Source organism: Cricetulus griseus, chromosome X (genome assembly GCF_003668045.3).
Source record: "Cricetulus griseus strain 17A/GY chromosome X, alternate assembly CriGri-PICRH-1.0, whole genome shotgun sequence".
NCBI lineage: Eukaryota > Metazoa > Chordata > Mammalia > Rodentia > Cricetidae > Cricetulus > Cricetulus griseus.
The window spans coordinates 49,921,336-49,945,630 of NC_048604.1; the positions used below are offsets into that span (position 1 = coordinate 49,921,336).

Here is a 24,295-nt window from a genome sequence, read left to right on the forward strand (position 1 = left end):
GTGTGTGTGTGTGTGTGTGTGTGTGTGTGTGTGTGTGTGTGTGTGTGTGTGTGTGTAAAACTTTTGGAGACAGAGGAGTTCTATGCCCTTTCTTATGTGCTTGTCCTTAACACAGGTTAAAGCTTTCTGGATTTGAAGTCAAAAATAAAAGGAGAATATGAGCAACCAGAACTAACATGGTGAGGTGGTTTGAATTGGATTCCATGCCCCAACCCTGCCACACACCTGGTCTCCAGCATTTGAACACTTACTTGGTGCACTATTTATGGGAGTTTGAGCACTATGTTGCTGTGGAATATTATTTTAGCAAGGTGAGGGTGTGCTATATTTGTTTATGCTGCAGAATAATGCTGTAAGTGTGTAAGGATGTGTCACTTTTGTTCATGCTGCATTTGTTTCACCTTGCCCACTTAAGGCACCTAATTTGTCTAAGGGAGAGCTGAATGGCAATAACTAGGCAGAGAATGACTAGGTGGGGCTGCCAGGCATAGAGAATAAATATGAGAAGAAATCCAGGCTAAAAATGAACAAGAGAAGAGGGGAGAGAATGAGGGGAACACAACCAGGGCAAGAAGCCAGGTTAAAAGCCACAAGGCAAAAAGGCAGAGCAAGAAAAACAGTTTACTTTAAGTTAAAAGAGCTAGCCAGAGTCTAAATTAGGCCGATCATTTGGGCTTATGGTCGTAGCTTGGCACAGTATGACTTTGATGGGACAAGTATGTCACTGAGGATGGTCTTAGAAAGTTAAAACCTCAGGCCTCTTCTAGCTTGCTCTCTCTACTTCCTGCTTACATTGGAAGGTGTGAGCTCCCAGCTTCCTGCTTCAAACAGACTACATGCATGCTGCTTGATGCCATGTCTTCATGCCATGATGGACTCTTATCTTCCTACGACCATAAGCCCAAATAAACTGTATTCTAGAAGGTGCCTTGACAGTGGTATTTTATCACAGCAATGGAAAAGTAACTGTGTACATGGATTTTGAGGGATGGAAAAACTTGAAAACTAAAAACAATAAAATTCTTCATCTGCTTAATTACTAGCCCTCTCATCATGTCTATCCTTCTCTCTCAAGCATGGTAAAAAGTTCAATGAAAAGAACCAACATGGAAATTTTAGCTCACTAACATTAGTAAGTGTCAAATTACCATAGGGTATCCCATAAAAATGCATAAACATTATGTCTCATTAATTTCTAATAGTGATCATAAGTGTGAAATAGCTTGACTGCAGGCTCCAGGCATACAGTGAACTATTCATGATCGAATTTACCTATTATAGTTTTTTTTAAATTAAAGGCACTCTTTTTCTTTTTGGAGGGATGATGCTTAAAGCTGAAAGAAGTAGAGCCCAAACTACATTAGGCACTCGCAATTATTTGGCTTTTAAGCCCACGACTAAGGCCTCTTACTAGGCACACACCAACGCTAAAATAGTTTGTCACAACACTTTCTGGAAACTAATTAAAAAAAGATTGCATTTGGCTGCCTGTACCACACTTTTATAGCAGCCAATCTTTAGGCAAAGCAGACACAGGAAGCAGCAGGAGAAGGTAGGTGGTTCTTGGCACTTCCCTAATCAAGAAACAATGCATATCGTGTACTTGTGTAATAGGAGCCAGCATTAGTTTTCCAAGGCAGTTTTGCCTCACAGAAAAGTTCACAAACAAACAGAGAATGGGGAGGGGAAAGAAGAGTGAAGAATGCAATGGGCCTTGCCATGTATTCTGTTAGAAAGCACTCAAGTATAAATGGGGAGAAAGAAAGAGAATGTATCACCATCAATGGCAGTGCTAAAGCACAGCAAGCCTTGAGGTGACTCAGAAATTATGTAATAAAGGTCAAACTACCAAGACTGCTATTTTTAAGAACTGTGCTCGTGTAGCCTTAAAATCCACAGTCATATCCCTTCTGTGCCCATGGCACTTTTGCAAATGGTCACATATCTTCCCCACTATTTCATGGCAGCAATTCAAAGAATTTTAACTTGGGATTTTCAGTAACATTGAAACAAATGGCCCCTGAACTCTGTCTTCTAAATTATACATAAACATGGTGCAAATGTGGGCCAGGTCCCAAACATCACCAGTCCACGGTACTGCAAGGTCTTCTGGTTAATTTAGAGCAACCCGGAGGTTTAGGCTCTTAGGCAGTATAGAAAAATGATGGGTTAAAACATAGATTTTTATAATCACATTGGGCCTAAATGCCAAGTTCACTGTTGCAGAGTCTCAGGCAAGTTACTGAGCTGCTCTGAGCCTTTCTTGTTCCCTACAAACCGATGTCTGTCAGGGTGAAATGTGTTAATATTCAGAGGGAGACAATCCGCCATCAATCCTAGACCATCCTTGTACATTACAGGTCTGTGTGTCAAGACTGAAAGGTGCTGCTGGGATTTTATACAGGCTATTTCCCAGGGCTTTGTTTGTAAGAAGTGGTTTTCAGAATGAGGTAACATCTCCCAATCCCAGCAAAGAGCAGGCTGTGTGCTTGTCACTATTAAAGTGACAAATCCCTCAAGTGTTCCTCTGCTATAGTACAACTCACTTCCTGTACCCATCATCCAAATCTACCCTATGGGACTTAAGATTAAGGTGAACCCGAGTATTGTGTTGACATGTTGCTATTACTTTTTCAGTGATAGTATTCTTTGTCTCTGATCAAGAAGTCTTAGGTATTCGTCAATGATCTGTGAAATTGGAACACTGGGTACACAGTATAAAATCTCACACTTTGTATAATTCTTAAAGATTTATTTTTAACTATAAGCATGGGGGTGGCACGTGCACATGAGTCCAAGTGCTCAAACAGGCACTGGATTTCTGGAGTTACAGGCCACCAGATATGGATGCTAGGCATGAAACTTGGGTCCTCTTGGGTCCTCTGCAAGGGCACTGGTCCAAACTGATAAACCATTCCCCAAGCCTTCTTTGTATGGCTCTTCACAAATAGATGCAACAAACCCAGAAACATAACAAGAGGCATGATGTTGACTATCACTGAATTATCTCTCAATAGCCTGAGCATTTATTTGGTTAATGAACTACAGAAATGTCTCAATGCCTAGAATGACCTAGAACTAAGCTAACACTCTCTAAAGGGAAGTATACTGATAAAAGAGTGTTGCTATAGCCTTCACTAGATAGAATAAGTCAGATTCTAGAAACAAAACTATAAAGATGAGATATTCAGTTTTTAATATTCAGCCTAAACAGTGATCTTTCATAATTCCCACTTTCAATGTAACTAAAATCTAGATATAATGCATTTGTGTTAAGGCAGATTCATTAAAGTTCTTAATAATCTTTGATCCTTAATATGTAGAATCTGAACGAAGCCCATTCAGATCATTTATTTCTACCCCTTTGTTGTACAGAGAAAAAAACTGACAGCAAAAACTATAGAAAAAATGATATGACCATAAATACATTTTAAAGTTAATTCATGTCTTAGAAATCTCCTCAAATAGTCAGAAACAAGCTTTTTAAACAATAAGATGACACACATATCCTACTTAGCTCAGTTCAACTCTTACTAGCATAGGAAGTACTTTTAACTACTATAAAATATAGTTCGAGGTCTTGAAAACTTGTACTGTATGTTAAGACAAAAATGGAGTTTCCACTAGTTCATGGCAACATGGCTGGTAATGGGCATGAATGAGAAATGCTATTACAGAAATATCTGAGACATTCAACAAGTGATTTAACATTCAATGACAATTCTTCTACATTGATAGTCTTCAAAAAACTAATAAACATGACAAGGAATATGATCTTCGGGATTAGTAACATTCAAGTAATAACATTATTTTAAAGGACGGAGGGAGTTAAAAGCCAGGATCTGCAATGTAATACAATAATATAACTCGATCCATAATTAGCTATAGCAGAACTGGAAGGACAAGTGTGGAAACCTGGCTTACAGCCCTGTGCAATCACTACTTTCAGTTACAACTAAACCCTCATTTCATTTGATATAGAGACACAGCTACTTAGAATTTAGGATGTAGTCTCAGGCCAACTCAGCTTATATAAAAATGAATGGTTTAGATCTCACAAGAGCATCTGAAAACAGTTTGATAGAGCAACTTTAGGCTGTACTGAAGAGTCAAGAATTTAGAGATCACAGAACATAGGTACACTCTGTTTTAGTAACACAAATACACAAATAATCTGAGCTGCCCAACATGGATAAAATCCAGACTTTTTTTTTTCTTGGCCTACTAAACTTATTCTTCCATTTAAAGACCATTAGTTATTCAACCAAAGGGGGAGAAATGTAAACTACTGCAGTGCCAATGACAAACAATCTGTGAGTGCAACCTAAGAAAGGTTATTTTCATGCTAAATGTTTTATATACACAGGGACTCTTCTGAAAAACATTGATTTCATAATGAAAGGTACCAGACTGCATAGCATATTATAAGAAGCTCTGTCTCTGCCAATCCCATCTTAACATTCTGTATGTTCTCGCCTTGTATCATAGGTGATGTAAATGAATATACATGCAAGTTACATTACAAACTTCAAAAAAGTACAGTCTTATCCATACAATCCATGACTATCTAAAGCTCTCTGAAAAAAAATAATGTCAAGAAAATCACTGCGAGGAGTAGAGAAAGAGCAGAGCCTTGCTGAACCCCAAGGACACAGTCATCCATCTATGAGGATTTCAGAATTCAAAACCAAAAGCAGTCGGGTACATTATATTACATAGATATACACATAATATGCTTATTACAAATGAATGACAACTGAAATATACCTATTCTAGAAGACTGGAGAGGTGGCTCAGCCGTTAAGACAGCTTACTAGTCTTCCAGAGGACCCAAGTTTGGCTCTTAGCACCACACCTGGCAGCTCACAAGTACCTATAAATCCATCTCCAGGGATCCAATATACTCATGCACATACAAACAAACAAATATGCATAATTACATATAAAGAATAATTTAAAAAAACACCTACTCTATATGAGATATTCAACCATTCCCTGTGCTTGCTGAATTTCCTTGCAAGTATAAAAATGAAATCAATTTGGTTTTAAATCATCACCCAACCCACATGAGATGTCTGTATGAAACAGAAAAATACTCCAGGAAGACAGAGCCTTATGTCTGGCATATGTTGGCAAATAGTGTGATCTCCATGGTCTGATACCATTGTGTAGGGCCCAACCCTACATAATGACACCACTCTATTATACCATACATGTTATTAAAGGCCAAGATATAAAAGCACAGTGCCTTGCTATCTACAGATAGAACCTTCCTAAATAGCTCGGGCAAGCTTAATATGCTATTAAACATTTCAGATTTTACCAGTGATTAATTTCAAAGCACATAAAACAACACATCCAGAACTTTCCTTCCCTTAAGCAAAACAAACGGAGACAAAGCCAGCTATCTAAGGAGCCCCAACAATTATCACTCATTTATGTGTTTAGAGGACAATCACCCACTTGACTCAGTCAGTAACTGCTCAGTCAAGAAGGAGACATAGATTACAAGAATGAAGTTATTTAAAAGTTCATGAAGTTAGAGAAATTATACACCCAATTGCCTCTCAGCTCTGTAATAGCACCAAGCTGGTATCTACAGAGTACTGGTTATACAATTTCTTAAAACAGTCTTTGGAGAATCCATTTTCCCAAGTTGATCCACTCCACCCATCCACAGCACAATCACCTCATTAATATAACCTGGTTTAAAACAATGATAATTCTGAGTTTCTGGCAAAGATTCACTGGCCTGGTCAACTAGATGCACACTTAGAGTATGTCAATGTGACTAATTAACAAAGAAAGTTATCTAAGGTGACAAATTGGCAATTATTTGGTAATAAAAGTACAGTTAGCAAACTGGGGGGTGTTGGTGCACACACCTTTATTCCCAGCACTCGGGAGGCAGAAGCAGGCAGATCTCTGTGAGTTTAAGGGCAGCTGAGTGAGTTCCATGACAGCCAGGGCTACACAGAGGAACCCTGTCTAAAAAAACAAAAAAAAAATGGAAGTAGTAATCTAAACATGTTATTGTGTGTGCATGTTGTCAAATAATTTTATGCATCTTTTATATGTATAGAATTCAAGAATATTTTCCCATTTGCCCAGCTATCTATAGCACTTCTGGCAAAAAAATTCTTCCACATAAACTCCACTTCACAATCACAAAATGAAAAAAAGTGAAGTCAGAAGTCTAAATTTAATCTATTTTCTATGGTACAGAGTAGCTATTCCAGTCTACTTACACTTGTACAGATAACTCTCATAGTTAATTTTACAGAATTATAGACAAAGGTGAACCTATTTATGTAGAGTAACTTTGAAGAAGTTTTTAACATTATTTAAAGGTATATTTATCTAAGGAGTTTGGTGCTATATACATTAATTATGAATACATTAGATTAAGAATCAAATTAATTTTGAGGTAATTGAGGATACTTGATTATGGGTTTCAACACTAGACAACACCAAGCATTGTATTACTATTTTAAAGATGGGACAGTGGCATAGTGATTGTTTTTAAGAACTCAGCAATTTTAGAGATGCAGACTGAAGTCTGTAGGAGTTAAATGAAAAGATATCTGGAGTGTGAATTAAAATCCTCTAGCAAAGAAAAAACAAAGGACCGATAGAGTAAATTTAGAAATTCTAGAGAACCAACTGCTCTGTCTGAGTAATAAATAAATGGTAGGTCACCATATTACATCCTCTTTTTAGTAGTTTTGCTATGTTTTAAAATATTTCAACTTAGTTTTACTTTTCTCTTAAGACCAACAAATTAGGTGTACAATTAAAATTCCTCAAAATGTTGAATTTATCAAAACATATGGCTATCTTTAAACAACTATCACAGCACAACCAATAACTTTAAAAAATGATTGTGGGCTGAGGCAGTAGCTCAGGTGATAATAGTGTTTGCCTCCCTTTCATGAATTAATTCATAGGCTTAATTCCTATTGTCTCGTAAATTGTGTATTATTGGCACATGTTGGTAGTTCCAGCAATCAGGAGGCAGAGGCAGGAGGTTGAGAAGTCCAGAGGTACCCTCAACTACACAGAAAGTTTGAGGCCAGCTTGGGCTATATGATATTCTGTCTCAAAAATAAAGGACTGTAATCAAATCCTCCCATCCTTTAGGCAAGCATCACAATTACTAGTAATTGAGTCAATGGCTATTGTGAGTAATTTCTTCCTAATGCTGTGTTTGACTTGCACCTAGCTTGTATGAATCAATTAGAAGCTTCTCACTTATGAGAAGCACCACTTTATAGAGACCAAATGATAGAAATGGGAAGCCAATTTACTCAAGGTTTTGGTAGCAATGGAGCACCCTCTTCCCAGAGCAATTCAGTAAAAATCTTCACTAAATCAAAGACAGTGCAAATGGTAATGAGTTAAAAATTGTGTTTTCTGCATTATTTCCCCCAAAATGGCACCAATGTCTTCTTCCCTAGGCCACCCCTTTCAAAGCAAGTATTGAGATTCAGTTAAGGTTCTGTTTAAAACTATGGTCAAAGTATATCATTTGAAGGTAAATCAGATTCAGCCTGATGGGGTAATAAGTTTTAACTTGGAGAGAATATATTTCTTCCTATCCTGAGGTTCACAATAAATAACCATGTGAAAATACATATCAACATATACATGCACCAATTGTGAGCTGTCTTCCACAATGGGTTTCCCTCATATGAGGCCAAGTTAGGCTGAAAGATTACAACTATGTTATTATGTCATGTAACCTTTTCTGTCTTCAGGAAAAAAATAATATGACATACTTCTCAAATCTGGCAGAAGGAATGAGAGAAATCTGGATCTTCAATAATAACCATTTCAATGCTAAGGCTACCAGGTAATATATTAACCAGATGTGCTGATTCATATAAATTAGCATACATTACTATATACTTTTTCAGAGCATACTGGTATTTACAGTGTTTTTTAAGAACAGGTTAGAAATGAGTAAGATTTCACTTACATGACATACTGCTACTGGCAAAGTTCTTAGTACTTACAGTGAAATCTAAGGAGGATTATAATTATAAATTGTTCAAAAAGGAACAAAAGAAGTGAGAGACTGAATAACTTTTTACTTTTAAGAGTCCCTGAAGCATAATGACTCAGTGCTATAGATAACTTCTACAATAGAGGTGATAGCTTTTAAACTTATCTCTAAGTCAGTCCCCATAGCACCTGAATGACTCAGTTTCCTTATTTGCACAAGATCACTAAGCTCCCTGACAAGACAGTATGTCATACATTCCTACTGAATTTAAAAAATATTCAAATGCCTGAAATTGATCAGTTCAAAGAAAACAGTAGACATTTTCTTTAAAAATTCAGAGTGTGGGATAGAGAGATCACTCAGTGGTTGGAAGCGCTTATTGCCCTTGCAAGGACCTCAGTTTGTTTCCCAGCACCCACATGGTGGTTTCAAAACACTAAGAAATTCCAGTTCCAGGGGACTTGATACGACCTTCTGACCTGTACACACACCAGGCACATATGTGGTGCACACACATATATGCAAGCTAAAACACTCATACACATAATATAAAATAAATGAACCTAAAATTTAAAAAATGAGTGAATAAAAGTTCCAGTCACATCTACAGTCACTCAGAAGAAAGGATGATTAGTAAATGGACAGGATGTGCAATGCTGCAAAAACAAAGGGAACTGGAGAGGAGAGCAAGGATTGAGCCCAGGTCCTCATGAAAGCAAGGCAAGCACTCTACCGTGGCGCTATGCCCCAGTTCCATAACCACATTTGATTCGGGTGATATAAGGGGCTAACAGTAATATATATTGCTATAACTTTATAGAATTTCCTAAATGTGTTCTTAATGTTTACTGTATTTTATCTAAGCCATGTTGTCTGGCAAATCAGACACACAAGATGGCATGCTTTTGTAGTTCCAGCTACTAAGGGGATTGTGACAAGAGAATCACCTGAGAGGTCGGGAGTTAAAAGATAGCCCGGGCAACAGAATTGCAAGACCCTGTCTCAAAAATCAAACAAGCATTTTAGGCAAGAAACCATATCTCTGTAGGGCAGACATTAATCAAAGTGCTGAAATTTCTGGTATTAATGCTCACCAGAGAACACAAGCAAATAAAAGACAGAAAAGACAATGGAACCCAGAATTTTTGACTCTACAATCTGTATCATTTTTAGCTTGTTGTGAAGCCTCCTAGTAACAACAGCAAACTGTTACTTGGTACTTTGTAATATCAGTACTATCTCTCTGCATGGGAGCTCCAGCTCTGACATCAGAAGAATCTAAACAAACAAGGGGAGGAGGGAGTTTCTCATGACCCTGAAGAAGTTGTTTGAAATTCTAACTCAGAGAAAAGACAGAGGAACCAGGAATGGAGGCTCAGACCATAATCCATGCATTTGGGATATGGAGGAAGACAGGATCCAGTATTGGCCAGCTCAGGAGCTACTTAGTGAATTCAAGATCAGACAAGGCTCTAAAAAAAGGACTAAGAAGAAACAGAAGAATGGACGGGAAAGTTCATTTGATAACATACACATGTACATACAAACAAAAAAATAGCACATAAAAGATAACAGTTAGGGGCTTGGGATATTGATCAATTTATAGAGTGCTTGCCTAGCACATAGGAAGTCCTGGGTTGAGTCCTCAGCCTTGGCACCACATAAACCAGATACAGCATGCAAGCATGTAATCTCAGCAGCTGAAGTAAAGGCAGAAGAATAAGAAGTTCAAGATCATCCTAAGCTATATAAGGGTTCAAGGCCAGCCTGGAATAAATGAAACCTCATCTCAAAAAGAAAAACAAAGAACCACCACTTTTCTTTTTTGTTTTTGTTTGGTTTATTGTTGTTATTGTCTCTTTTCAACGATGTAACTCCCAATATATCTGATTATAGAGAAAAAAATCCCTAGTTAATAATTGATGGCTGATTTATAAGAATAAACAAAAAAGAGGAGCCATGTCGTGAAGCACTTGAAAATCTCTGTAAAGCAAAATCAGTATATAACACTGAAACTTATGGCAGCCAAATGTTCAGAAGGCAGAACCCCTTCCTCACCAAGATGAAACAACCAGTGAAGGCTTAAAGGAAGAAAGAGAGCACAGAGGTAGCGGCTAGGCTATAAAAGCACTGCAATTCATTACAGACAAATGAGAAAAATGCTTCCAATTTGGTGAGACTATCCAGGGTGGTGTCGGGAGCGAGATGAAATGGGGATTACAGGAATAAAGAGATTCCGATGCAGGGCATACATGAGCAGCAACTAGAATCCAGGACTCTAAATGGCAAACTCCACCACACGACTCTGCTCCTCCTCACGGACCTTCTGCCTCCACTCCAGCATCCCTTTCCAGGAATTTTTCCACAGGTCTAAATTTCTTTCTGAAAGACATACCTAACCAGGGAACCTTAGCATTTTAATCTCCCCAACAACTTAGTCGGACCTTTAGAAAAAAAGTCGAAACTCCAACATGAGACACAAAAATCTACTGTGACCTAGAGCCCATCCCGTTGTGGCCAGATCCACAAATAAATATAACTTCTTTTTGTTTCTGCTGGGTCTTTTTTTTTTTTTTTTTTGGTTAATCCAGCCACTCGTATCTAGTTGAACATTCTTTATCAGCATATTTCGTCATCTCTCTACCTTTGTATATGCTGCCATTTTTTTTTATCTAGAATGCCTTTCTCCCCTTCTTAAATCAAAGCTGTGTTCAAGCCTTGGTGCACATGTGTACTACTATAAGCCGGTCTCTTTTTTAACTTTTCAGTTATTCTCTGTGGCTTTCACATCATGAATCTTGATCCCATTCATCTCCCCCTCCCTTCATTTCTGCCCTCTGTCCTTGCGAGCTCCACCCAAAAATATAATAAAATTTAAGAAAAAAAAACTCATTGTGGAAGCTGCAGTGTGGCCCAGTGAGTCATTCAGTAAACCCATATATCTTTACTTGCAAGTGTTCATTGCAATGAGTCACTGGTCTGGTTCCAGGCCTCTGGTTTGGCTTCTGCTGCATTATCTATACTGGGCCCTCACTGGGACTCCTCTTGGATATCCTGTTGTTGCCCTGTATCAGGAAGATCTTAGATCCTGTAGGTTTGGATCCATAGGTCCAGCCCCTTCACATCCTCCAACAGATCATAGATAGGGTGGATGTTGGGGTGGGCCAACTCATAGCCCTGGTTCTGGGCCTGGGTAGTTGCATGGTTGGTCAGCCCCCCACCTCACCCCCATCCTCACCACCCAGGGTGAGCTCTACATCAATACCCCAGAGGCAGCACTCAGGAAAGCAGGTGCTGCACCTTAATACATAAAGAGATAGTTTTAAAAATCCAATTTGGTGGGGGCAGTGGTGGCATACACCTTTAATCCCAGCACTTGGGAGGCAGAGGCAAGCAAATCTCTGAGTTATAGTCCAGCCTGGTTTACAGTACAAGTTCCAGGACAGCCAGGGATACACACAGAGAAACTCTGTCTAGAAAAACCTTAAAAAAATCCAAATCCAATTTGACTGAAATGCCCCTCTGTAACATTTTTATAGCACCCCCATATAATTAACTCCCTTCCTCCCTTCTCTGCTTCGCTTGACTAGGAGTATTATTTGAAGAGGAGGTCTCACCCTATAGCCCAGGCTGGCCTCAAATGTAAGATGTTCCTACTTCAAGAATGCTGGATATACAGATATGCACCATTATCCCTAGCCTGACTGTGAGCACTTCTTGTCACCAAACATGGAAGTTATGGTGAATACTTGGTAATCAAAGTCTGTACATAAAACCATTAAGCTCAAAGCATCGTATTGAAAATCAAAACGTAGTTCAATTACAAAAAAATAGCCAATACTCAGTTCTCAGTTATACAGTAACCAGAATATTAGTGTGCTAGTATAGTAAACTTTTAGTTAACAGTTAAACACTCTAATTCTGGCTTCTTCTACCTCTCACACCTATCAGCAAAAGTTATTAACTTAATTTCACTGTCTAAAGAAAGCAACAACTATTATGATATCTCCATAAATCAGGCACTAGGGAAATGTCTGGACATCAACAAAGATGACACCAGCTAACTATCTCAGCAACAGAGGAGAAGCTACCTTAAATGCCCTCCCCTGATTATGAGATTGATGACTGACTTATATGCCTTCATCCAGCAGCTGGTGGAAGTAGAAGCAGACACCCATAACTAATCACCAATCTGAACTGGGACCCAGATGCAGAGAAGGACCAGTGAAGAGCATGAGGTTCAGACCAGGCTGGTGAAACACACAGAAACAGCTGACCTGAACATCCGGGAACTCTTGCTCCCCAGTCTGATAGCTGGAATACCAGCATGGGACTGATCCAGACCCCAGGAACATGGGTTTCTGTGAGGAAACCTCAGAAATCTACGGGACCTCCTGTAGAAGTTCAGTACTTATCCCTAGCATAGGCGTGGACTTTGGGAGCCCATTCCATATAGAGGAATACTCCCTGAGCCAAGACACACAGGGGTGGGCCTAGGCCCTATCCCAAAGGATACGAAAGACTCTGATGACACCCTATGGAAGACCTCACCATCCAGGGGGAGCAGAAAAGATATGTGACAGGTAAGGTTTTAGTTGGGGGGATAGGGGAGGACGGGTGGGAGAAGGGAACTGGGAAAGTCATCTAAAACACTCCTGTTTCTAATTCAAATGAAAAAGTTGGGGGAAAAAAGCAACAACTTCAGAAATTATACAAGAAGAAAATAAAAATATAAAAGTTTCAACTAGTGTCAGACTACTCTATATCCACCATCTTGTGATGGAAGATGGAGGTCTTAGATACAGTTTAAAAATGTCCTCCTCACTCTCGCTCCCTTGTCGTTCGTTCGTTCGTGTGTGTGTGTGTGTGTGTGTGTGTGTGTGTGTGTGTGTGTGTCTGTGTGTGTGTGTGTGTGTGTCTGTGTTTGCTTGTGTTTGCCGGTACAGGCATATATTTGTAGAAGCCAGAAGTCAATCTTGGGGTCATTTATCAGAAGGTACTTCCTTTTTGAGAGTCTCTTTCAAAGGATTATGGGCCCCCTTTGGTTAGGCTAAGCTGGCTGGCCTGTGAGCTCCTAGGATCGGCCTATCTTCTCCTACCCCCAGCACTGGGATAACCAATGAGTGCCGCCAGACCAGGCTTTATACCAGATCACTGGCCATCAAACTCAGTCCTCACATTTGCATGCAAGTACTTTACCAACTGAACTGTCTAACCACAACATTGCATTCTCTGAATGGTTAAATCATTGCTTTAAATATGTGAGATACAAGATAGAGCTTCTCCCTTACACTTCTCTAGGGCACTTTCTCTCCTATTCAGTTTAACAAAATACAAGCCACAGTTGACATCAAATTACTAATTAATCTAATATTCATGCTGGTTAATAGCATGTTACAGTCTGGGCCTAACCAGAAAGTTACATAAAATCCAAAACTCTAATAGCAATATATCATTTAAAATGTCTTGTGTTGTTGAAAGAACTACCTTCCCTGATAGACAGATGGATGTATGGATGTATGGAAAGTGGGGGGGGCGCTCATTATGAAGATACCTATCTGAAAAAAATAACTGAGGTGAAATCTGTTAAAATTTGACTCACACAACCTTAAACAGAAATCATTACAGTTCTGAATGGAGAATGTGAAAAAGTTCTCACTGACATCAATAAGCTGAGGATATAAATGTCACTTTGTCTGAAAAGAAATACACCCTATATTCTTGTTTTTTCCAAATCCATGAGCAACTAAAAGAGATGCAATTGTATCACAAGACATATAGTTAAAAAAATTAGACTACAGTGATCCAGTAAATTTTGTAATGTGACAGAAACTTCCATTGTGGCTGAACAGTATATAGATATTGCTATCTAAACTTTTTATTGCATCAGGGTTTTCTTGCATGGCTCTTCCTTGTCCCCAATGCTTTCTCTTCTCCCTTTATCAGAGTCCTCAATCACCCTACTGTCACCTTTTTTGCTGCCTTTTGAAATGAAACAGTTCTTTTTTTTCCTGCAAGTCATGGATGCTTGTAAGAAACTTAACAGAAGGCAAGAAACCAAAAAAAAAATGAACATACTCAAATTTTTTCATATATTTTGAAGAGCTTTGAACCCTTAACAGCACAATAACCCAGACAAACAATTTCTATTGCCATACGACTGTTTTGTTATCATACAGGACTCCTATACACACACTCATAATTGGGAATTATTATAGTGATACATAATATAGAGCATTGACATTTTAAAATCTAAAGTTTTCTATTTGCAAAACTTTAAGTTAAAAATCTCAGGTGAACTCATTCGAAAAGTTTACCAAATCATATTGTTTGGTCAAACTCTTTGGTCTTAAAATGTGCCTTACATGGCTGAAGAGATGGCTCAGAAGTTAAGAGCACTGGCTGCTCTCCCAGAGGACCTGAGTTCAATTCCCAGCAACCACATGGTGCCTCACAACCATCTATAATGAGATCCGGTGCCCACTTCTGGCCTGCAGGCAAACATACAGGTAGAACACTGTATACATAATAAAATCTTTTTTATAAAAATGTGCCTTACTGCATTCCTGCTTTTATAAGTGTATGACATGTTAACTTATAGAAATCATGCAAAGCTCAAAAATATACTTGGGGGAAGGAAGAAAATTCATGTCAGTATTATGCTCAGGGTTCCAGTATTTGAGCTACTGCATCAAGCTATGTTCACTATGGAACAGTGAAGTTAGCTGGGAACCGAAAGTGATGCTATCTCATGGCTATCTAGTTACCTTGTCAAATCAAGTAAAATATAAAAGATGAAATAGGACAAACAGCCAAAGAGAAGGAAGAATATTACCACAGTGTTCTTATTAATTGAGATAAACATTTTTCCTTTAGTATCCTTGAAAGTGGAAGATTCTTACTAGATGTATAAAACTACTATGGAAACTATTCCTTAACTTCTCTTTTCAATTAAACTTTTTACTACTGATCAGAGTAGTCTAGACTGGGGCAGGTAGGGGGGCGGGGGAAGAAAGATCACTCTCTTACCACAAACTGACTAATTTCAAAGTCAGTTCATTAAAACTTCGACTACTTGGTTGCAAATGGTGGTTCACATGCTCAAGAGGCCAAAGTAGGAGGATTTCTGTGAGTTTAAGGTCAGCCTAGCCTACATAATAAGTTCCAGAATAGCCAGGACTATATAGAAAGAACCTAAAAAACAAAACAAACAAAAAATTCTAAATACATTAAACTCTAGCAATACACTCAGAACTGTTTCCTCGAATTCATTATGGTGCAGATACTCATTAAAACTGTGATAGATAGTACAGACAAGTTAAAAAAAGTGACTCAGTTTCTTTATTTGTAAAGAAAGGCTGGAATAACAGGGCACATTAAGAAGTAATTTCCATAACTTTCTCAGGTTTGTATGGAATTGATGAGATTTTAAATTTGTAAGATTAACCTAGCGGAAGTCCTTTCCCACATAATGGAAGCCTTCGTATGTCCTGATGTTTGACCCCTGTTTCCCCATATGGGCAGTCTGTAATAGGAAAGCAAATAGGAGCCAAAAGAGAAGTGTAAGTCCAGACCAAATGGCTAGATGCCACAGGAAATGGTTTGAGTTGCATGACACAGTCTCACTCTCTCTTCTATTATAATCAAGTTGTTGCTTTACAGATGAAATATAGACATGCAACATGTGGCTTGTGCTTGGGATGTGAACTAGGAATCTTCTGCTTTAAAGGGCTCATGAGAGGCTGCAAAGTTTATGTGCTGAATCTGTGCTCGTAACCCCTTTCTCCACATGCCACTGAAATTAGAAAGTTTACAAAAAGAGGAACCCTTTTAACTGATGAGCTGAAGAAACCCCAGTATTTCCCAACCGAACACCAGGCCCCATAGATGTCTTGCCTTTCAGCAGGAAATGAACTACTACTTGTCTACACTGTCGGGGCTGTCAGTCACATCAAGGGTATAGGGCTGCTTTTGAGCATTCTCAATCAAGTGGAAACACTGTAGCGGGATATTGGGGGAGCGGGCCTCCCGTAGGCTCCACTCCCACGCTCTCCTCGAACCACGCGCTTCCGAAGAAATGTTTCTTGAGTGAGCACATGGTGGTGTGGAGGGGGGGGGGAAGGCACGCAGGCGCCTCTTCCTTGGATTTCTGGCAAAGTCGAAGGACCTGGGAACCTATGTCGTGCTTGTCTTGATTTACTTAGCTGCGAGTTGGCTCCAATGTGTTTGAAACGGAGCGGAGGGAGGTTCCCCTGCCCTGGACCCCAAGTGTTAAGAGGCCAAACAGCAACTGACAAGAGGTGGGAGGGAAATGGAATCCCGAAAAGAAGGTTCGCGCCCACAAGTTAGACAAACAGCCCTACCCAGTACTCTAGGACAGGACGCGGGGTGTCCCCAAGTCTGGGTGGGGCCTTTCTCCTCCGCAAGCTGACACGAGAGAGAGCCGGGGTAAGTGGAGAAGGGGTGCTCTTCCGCGCCCACGCAGTCCCCGTTCCCCGAGTTGCGCGGCGAGAGCGCGTTTGCAGATGGGAGGGGGGCCCGGGTCCCCCGCGTGTTCCACGGCATGACGATCCGGGGCTCTTGGCTCCCCCAGGCTGCCTGGGGTTGTGGGAGCACTTACCAATTTGGGTTTGTTTTTCGTTTCTTCTTCGTTGACCGCGCGATTCCCCGCGCTCCGCTTGTTGCTCCGGCCGGATTCTTCGCCACCGCCTCCAGCTCCCGACGCCGCCGCCGCCCCGAGCTGCTCCATCTTTCTCTGGCCCTGTCACCTGCTGCCCTGGAACCCCACGTCTCCTCAAGGGCAAAAGCCCCTCGGAGCGCTCGGGATGCCCCGCGTCCACAGAGAGGGTTGCCCGCCAAGCGCCGCTCCCAGGCCCCTGGGTCTCCCCTATCCCAGGAAATCCCGACGCAACCACGCCGGTGCCACCACTCCGCTCTGGGGCAAGCCCTGCCCCTAAGCAGCTGCAATCACCACGGCCGCCTCCGCCCTCAGGGCGGTGTTTAGGGTGGAGGAAAAGTAGGTGCCTATCTCTTTAAGACGGCCTCAACACACGTGATTCATCAAAGTGCCCGCTGTCGCTCGCCCGGGCGGGCAAAAGCCTCTTCCTACTCTTGGTGCTGAGCGGGCCAGGCTACTGAGCATGCCCGGAGCGGCGACTGGAGCCTCACAGAGGACATTCTGTGGTGGTTAAGCACTGATTTCACTTCCTGATAGACTAGCACCAAAAGGAAGGGAACTAGTCTAGACGGATAAAGGAGAGCCCATTTTAGAGACAGGGAAACTGAGTGAGGACAATTCTCCGGTGCATTTTACTGATGAGGCCAACTGAGTCTCAACTTTCACTAGTGTTGGTCAATATACCTTCCTTAGTCAGAGGGCCCTCAGGGGGTGTGCTCTTGCTACACTCTGTGGGAAGGTTTAATTAGTAAGGCAACTGGCAACGTGTAGGAAAACCACTGGGAGTTCTGATTAATTGCCTTAGACAGATTGTATGGGTCAAAGTGGAAAGAGTGGGTGCTTCTGTTGCCATGATTGCACTGTGGCCAAAGAAATAGTCATTGCTTTCTTCCCAGTCTGTTAGTGGTTAAAGCCACTAGTGCCTCACCAAGTAATCCTTAGGGTGATATTAGGCTCTTTAACCAAAGCACCTCTTTACACTTTACTATTGAGCTGAGTTCTATCTTCGATTTCCCAAGCTAGTTTAGGTTTAGGGTTATTGTGAAGAGTAAATAAGATCGTGTATGTCAAAGTGTTGTTTAAAAGATAAGTCCCTAGACAACTTCTAGTGTTTTTATATAGCACCAGCAAGCAGCATACATAGTCCTCAGCCCAAACGAGGTCCCTACTATTTCATCCTCAGCAACTAGCTTTCCCCACTCTTTTCCAAAAGAGCCCTTCCAAAAGCAGCATCTGAAGGAACCACCAAACCATCACAGATGTAGGGCAAAGTACTGGGGAAGCCATTTGTAATAAAGCTTAAACACCAAGTCCGTAAATATGTCCATAACCCTGTTAATGACCAAGATAACTTTGGGCAATGGGGTCTTTTGGTCTTCTATAATTCAATTTGAAGTTAGTTATGCTGAAATGAATTTGGAGCCAAATGAATATAGTGAGCATTCATTAGGATGAATTTGGTGACGCAAGTAACTTGAACAACAGAGTGAAAAGATTTTAGATATCTCAAAAGAGCTCAAATCCCACCATCTTCTTTGCCCACTGTTTCTTTTTAATCATGAGGGTAAGATGTCTATGTTCCAGAAGTAGCCATTTCCCCAAGGACGGCAGCAAAGGAGTGTGTGCTCTCAGATACAATGGACAAAAGCTCCAAGATACATTTGCTTTCTTAAAGCTCATGCGCAACTTGGAATTTGATGTATATTTTGACTTTGACTCATTGCACACATACATAATTGAATTTATCTAAATGTCACCCTACCTGAAATACTGAGTAAAAAAAATAATAATAGGTGCTACAGAAACATAATGAATGATATGGCTAACATTTTCACATACTCCCTCTAGAAGAAATGTGGGTATGGATCAAAGGGAGATGCCACCAAGTTTAAGCATTGCTTAATAATCTGTTCGGCAAACATTTTTATGCCAGATGGTATAAAAAGTGACTTGTGTTGGAAGGCTAAAACTGACCTAATTTCTGCCCTTTAGGCTACTGAAGAAACAAGCTAAATGAATTGCATCATGGAGCAAAAATAGGTGATGGGGAACCTATGTAGTATATATGTCAGAGGCGGAAGAGCACCTTCCTGAAGAAGATAAGGTTTGAATTAACTATTAAAAGTCTACTTAAAGACATTAAATACCAGCAAGCTAGTACTACAAATGTAGTTTATCGTCATGGACTTCTCAGCCTACTGAGAAAAGTATTTAACAAAAATGTATTGACCCATTGCTGTACAAACAAGCACAGAGAGCATTCCACAAAGGCAAAGGAACCGATGATAACATGTGCAAAGACCCTGTAATTTCAACAAGCAAACGAAAAACACCTAAGGTGGAGGACTGTTGCAAGAGGAGACACAGCAGGACATAATAGTACATTGAGCAAGCAGAGGCAGGCAGATCTCCATGACTGTGAGGACAGCCTACTCTAAATAACAAGTTCCAGGACAGCCAAAGTTACCTAGTAAAACCTTGTCACAGAAAACCAAACAAATAAAATAAGAAACAGGATTGAACATTGTTATCTGAACAATTATGAAGGCTCCTACTTGTACACATCACTGTGGTTTTAAAAAGCTAGGGAGGGAAAGGCCTTGTAATATGAATTATTTCTCTATGACATGTATTTATGGACTTGAAACTGAATTGATACGTTTTGAATGCAACGTTGGTTTTTGCTGTCCTCAGGCAGGACGAAACTCCATTTGCTAACCAATTGGCCACCTATAAAAGATCTATAATCTCTACAAAAAGTGGAAAAGTATGTTCCTAATGGGACTTGCATTTGGCTTTATTGTGGTTATTTCAGACCCTGTCTTAAGTCTCATCATTTGTTTTTCAGCATTTTTCCCTATTTAATGTGAAAAACAAAGTATAAAGCAAAGACACACACAGCAACCATTTTTTTTCTTTTTGCAGGAATCAGGGTCATTGGTCTCTCTTGGAAACTAACACACAAAAAAGAAAACAGTAGCCTCAGGCAAGGATACTTTGTCCCTTAACTGTGAACCTAGGGCTTCAGCAAACAGCTGTCTTATGGCTGATCTCATTTCACCTACATTCCTTTAATTTTTTTCCTTCTTGTGACGCACAAACAGACTTGTGGAGGAAAAGACGTAGTCTTTTTTCTGGTGCCAAAAAAAGAAGGGTGGCTCTCCCCATCAACTAGAGTATCAAAAGTATACTTTAGACCAGTCTCTCCCTCTAGTTTCTCATGTGTATCTTTCTTCCGATTGACCTTAAAGTCCTCCATTATCTTCATCTAAACAATCTGCCATTCATAGAAAAATTCGAGGAAACACAAACTAGAAAAAAAGAACGAGAAAATAACTCCAAGGTCACAGCAAAATATATTTATGAGTCAACAGATGACCAAAAGCAAACAAGTGTTTGCTAAGCATAAATTATGTGGCTAACATCAAACTAGATGCAACACAGAGTTAAACAAGGGAGAGAAGAGGTGTCATACCTCCTGCTATAATGTCATATATATCTTCCTAGAGAAGCTCTAGATATCCTTTGTTGTTTTGTTTTGTTCTGTTTTCTTTTTTAAAAAAAAAAAAACTATATACTATAGATAACAGGGCTTCCAGAAAATGGTCAAACAAGATCACTTAAATTTGAAACAACTTTGAAGTCAGAGCATTAACCAAAAAGATAGCTATCCTAATAAAAATACTCTGGAGATTAAATTGTCACTGGCATTTGAATGCAGCAAAAGTCATCAAGGTAATGTCTCCTCCCTGTTGTTTGTCCCCAGTGGCATTGAATTTTAGTAGATCCAATTATGAGAATTTTAAATTGAAAAGTAGTCAACTTTTTAAATCACATGGTAAAAGGTCTTCCCAGCTTCAGTGAGTGCTCATAGCTTTGCCACGACATTACATATGGTTGAAAACTTAAAGGTTGAAGCCATTAAACCAGTGGATAGTCATGCTTAAGACAGCATTTTATACTAAATACTTCACTTTAATGTTTTTGTATGACTAAGTCTGCTTGAATATGTGGAAGTTGGCTTCTGCTTACTTGGAAGATTAAAGTGCTAAGAAAATTCATCAATGAAACAATTGGGCTTTCAGATTATTTTGACATATTCTCCAGTTAAATAATTGCTAGAGTGTTGTTTGAGGTACACAGACATTTGTAATGGAGCAACCTTCTAAATATAAAAATCTCCTTCATCACTCAATCTAAAATCTACCTGAGAAAACAAACAAGAAAACAAAGGGTCAAATGCAGTGTGGTAATCAAAACACTTCAGAGGTAGAGGCAAAAGATTAAGAGTGCAAAGTCACCTCATTCAGGATGGTTTATTCTAGTTTGGTCCATTTGCCTGAAAATTCCATGAAGTCATCATTTGTTACCTCTGAGTAGTTCTCCGTTATGTAGATGTACCACATTTTCTTTATTCATTCTTCAGTTGAGAGGCATCTAGGTTGTTTGCAGGTTCTGGCTTTTAGGAACAATGCTGCTATAAACTTTCTTTGGGACATGACCAAGAATGGTATCACTGGGTCTTGAGGTAGATTGATTCCCAATTTTCTTAGAAACTACAATAATGATTTCCAAAATGGCTGTATAAGTTTGCACTCCCACCAGCAGGGGAGGAATGTCCTCATGACTCCACATCCTCTCCAACAGTGAGGTAATCCAGACTCAGAAAGACAAATATGGTACGTATTCACTCATAAATAGATATTAGATGTAAAGCAAAGATTAACCAGGCTACAATCCACAGCTCCAGAGAAGCTAGGTAACAAGGAGGACCCTAAGAGGGGCATATGGATCACCCTGGGAAGGGAAATTAGAGGAGATCTACAGGGCAAGTTGGGGGCTGGGGGATAAGGGGGAGGAGGGATGAGAACAGGAGAGAACGAGATGGCCTAGGTAGAGAGGGATACAGTATAAGAGCAATGAAAGGGATATCTTTTTTTTCCAATTTGGGGAAAACATTTTTTTTAATTTTTTATTTAAATTAGAAACAAGATTGTTTTACATGTCAATCCCTGTTCCCTCTCCCTCCCCTCCTCCCCTGCCCCCACTAACACCCTACCTACCCAATACCATTTCTGCTCCCCAGGGGAGGGGGGTCTTCAGAGTCTGACATATCCTTCGGGATAGGGCCTAGGCCCTCCCCAGTGTGTCTAGGCTGAGGGAGTATCCCTCTATCCCAAAGTTCATTCCTACTCTAGGGATAAGTACTGATCTACTACAAGAGGCCCCATATATTTACGAGGTCTCCTCACTGACACCCACATTTATGGGGTCTGGATCAGTCCCATGCTGTTTTCCCAGTGATCAGTCTGGAGGCCCTCTTGTTCAGGTCAGCTGTTTCTGTGGTTTTCACCAGCCTGGTCTTGAGCCCTTTGCTCATCACTTCTCCTTCTCTGCAACTGGATTCCAGTTCAGTTCAGTAATTAGTTGTGGGTGTCTGCTTCTACTTCCACCAGCTGCTGGATGAAGGCTATAGGATGGCATATAAGTTAGTTGTCAATCTCATTATCAGGGGAGGGCATTTAATGTAGCCTCTCCACTGTTGCTTAGATGGTTAGTTGATGTCATCCTTGTAGATCTCTGGACATTTCGAAAGGGATATCTTAATAGGAAGATCCATTATGGGCTTAGGAAGAAACCTGGTGCTAGGTTAACTCCCAAGAATCCACAAGCAGGATCCCAGCTAAGACTCATAGCAGTAGTAGAGAGGATGCCTGTATTGGCCTATCCCTGTAATCAAATTGATGAATACCCCAACTATCATCCTAGAGCCCTCATCCAGTAATTGATGGAACCAGACGCAGAGATCCACAACCAAGAACTAGGCCGAACTCTGCGTTTCCAGTCGAAGAGAGGGAGGAGGGAACATATGCACAAGGGAGGTTAAGATCATGATGGAGAAATCTACAGACACAGCTGAACCAAGCTAATGCAAACTCCTGAACTCTAGACCCACAACTGTGGAGACTCCAGGGAACCAAACTAGGCCCTCTGTATGTAGGAGACACTTGTGAAGCTTGGACTACCAGAGGGCCCCCTGGCAGTCAACCACAATACAAACCTGGTACATGAGCTAGCTTGTTGGAGCCCACTCCCCATGGTGGGATGCCATGCTCAGCCTTAAAGCATGGGAGAGGGGCTGGGCCCTGCCCCAAGCTATTGTGCTGGACTATGTTGACTCCTCATGGGAATAATTAACTGTGAGAAGGAGTGGACTGGGAGTGGGCTGGGGGGAAGTGAGGGGGATGGGAGTAGGCTAGAGGGCTAGGAGGAGGGGTGGGTGGAAGAGCTGTGGTTGGAATGTAAAATGAAATCAAAAAAATTTTAAAAAGAAACTGAAAGAAAAAAGAGTACAAAGTCAGTTACTGCAAAAACAGCAAGTTTAAGACTAGTCTAGGGTTTGAGCTAATGTTCAAAAAAGAATGAATGAATGAATAAATAAATAAATGAACGAAGAATGAGAAAAGGGGATACAGGAGAAAACAAGCATTTTTGCTGGGTAGTTATATATAATCTTGACACAAGCTAGAGAATCATTTTGAAAGTGGAAACCTCAATTGAGAAAATGTTCCCACTAGATTGACCTGTGGTGCATTTTCTTAATTAGTGTTTGTTATGGAAGGGCCCAGCTGCCACCACCGGGTTCTATAAGAAAGCAGGAAGGATGAGGAAGGGGCCCAAAAGCAAGTAACAGAGTCTGAGACAGCCCCTGCCCTGCCCCCACTGTTCAGAGTCCCACAAGAAGACCAAGCTACACAACTGTAACATGTATGCAGAGATCCTAGGTCAGTCTCAGGCAGGTTCCCTGGTTGTCAGTTCCATCTCTATAATACCCTTGAGTCCAGGTTAGTTGATTCTCTGGTTTTTCTTCTGAGGTCCTTGGCCCCTCTGGGTCCTACAATCCTTCCTCCCTTTCTTCTGCAGGATTCCCAGAGCTCTGTAAAGTTTGGCTGTGGGTCTCTGCATCTGTTTCCATCAGCTGCTGGGTGAAGCCTCTCTGATGGCAATTGGGCTAGACACCAATCCTTGCCCATCCTTAATAGGAGAGGGGGGGTGCAACTTGGTACACTATGATTGGCTGATATACCTGGGAGACTTGCCTTTTTCTGCAGAGAAATGAGGAGGAGTGGAGGGGGGTGGGCAGCGGGGAGGTTGGAGGGAGGGGGTGGGAGGAGAGGAGGGAGGCAGTGCACACTGTAAACAAGCTGGACAAAGTCATTATTTAATTCTAAAACATAAAAGAAAGCAGGCCAAGCAACCTGTGGGGACCTAGCAAGTAAGCAGCTCTCTTCTATGGTCTCTTCATCAACTCCTGCCTCCAGGTTCCTACACTGATTGCATGATCTCTTCTCTATCCACCTGGAATCATAAGATGAAATAAAGCCTGTCCTCTCCAAGTTGTTTATGGTCATGATGTTTCATCACAGCATTAGAAACACTAAGACAGACATGAAGGCAGGACAATTATCTTCCTAACTGGAAGAACTGACTCAAAAGACAACAACGTACTAGAGAGAAAGGATGAGACAAATTAGGCCTCAAAGAGATGAAGTTTTCTAAGAGAGCTGCTTGCGCTGCTGAACTTGGAATCAGAAATCAGATTGGAAAAGGCA

At 40.6% G+C, this 24,295-nt stretch overlaps 1 protein-coding gene across 9 annotated transcripts in view; it reads right to left on the reverse strand.

The window, feature by feature from the left end:
• Positions 1-16,973, reverse strand: part of LOC100768845 (protein diaphanous homolog 2) — a 735,817-nt gene extending 718,844 nt beyond the window's left edge. For 5 of the 9 annotated variants that reach the window (XM_027433000.2, XM_027432999.2, XM_027433003.2 and 2 more), the window contains exon 1: positions 16,626-16,971. In XM_027433000.2, the coding sequence (XP_027288801.1) occupies positions 16,626-16,754 (129 nt within the window). In that variant the 5' untranslated portion in view covers positions 16,755-16,971. Of the gene's footprint in view, positions 1-16,625 lie in introns of all 9 variants that reach the window. The other 4 variants (XM_027433002.2, XM_027433001.2, XM_027433005.2 and 1 more) reach the window with 3 other exon arrangements.
• Between the last annotated feature and the right edge of the window lie 7,322 nt (positions 16,974-24,295).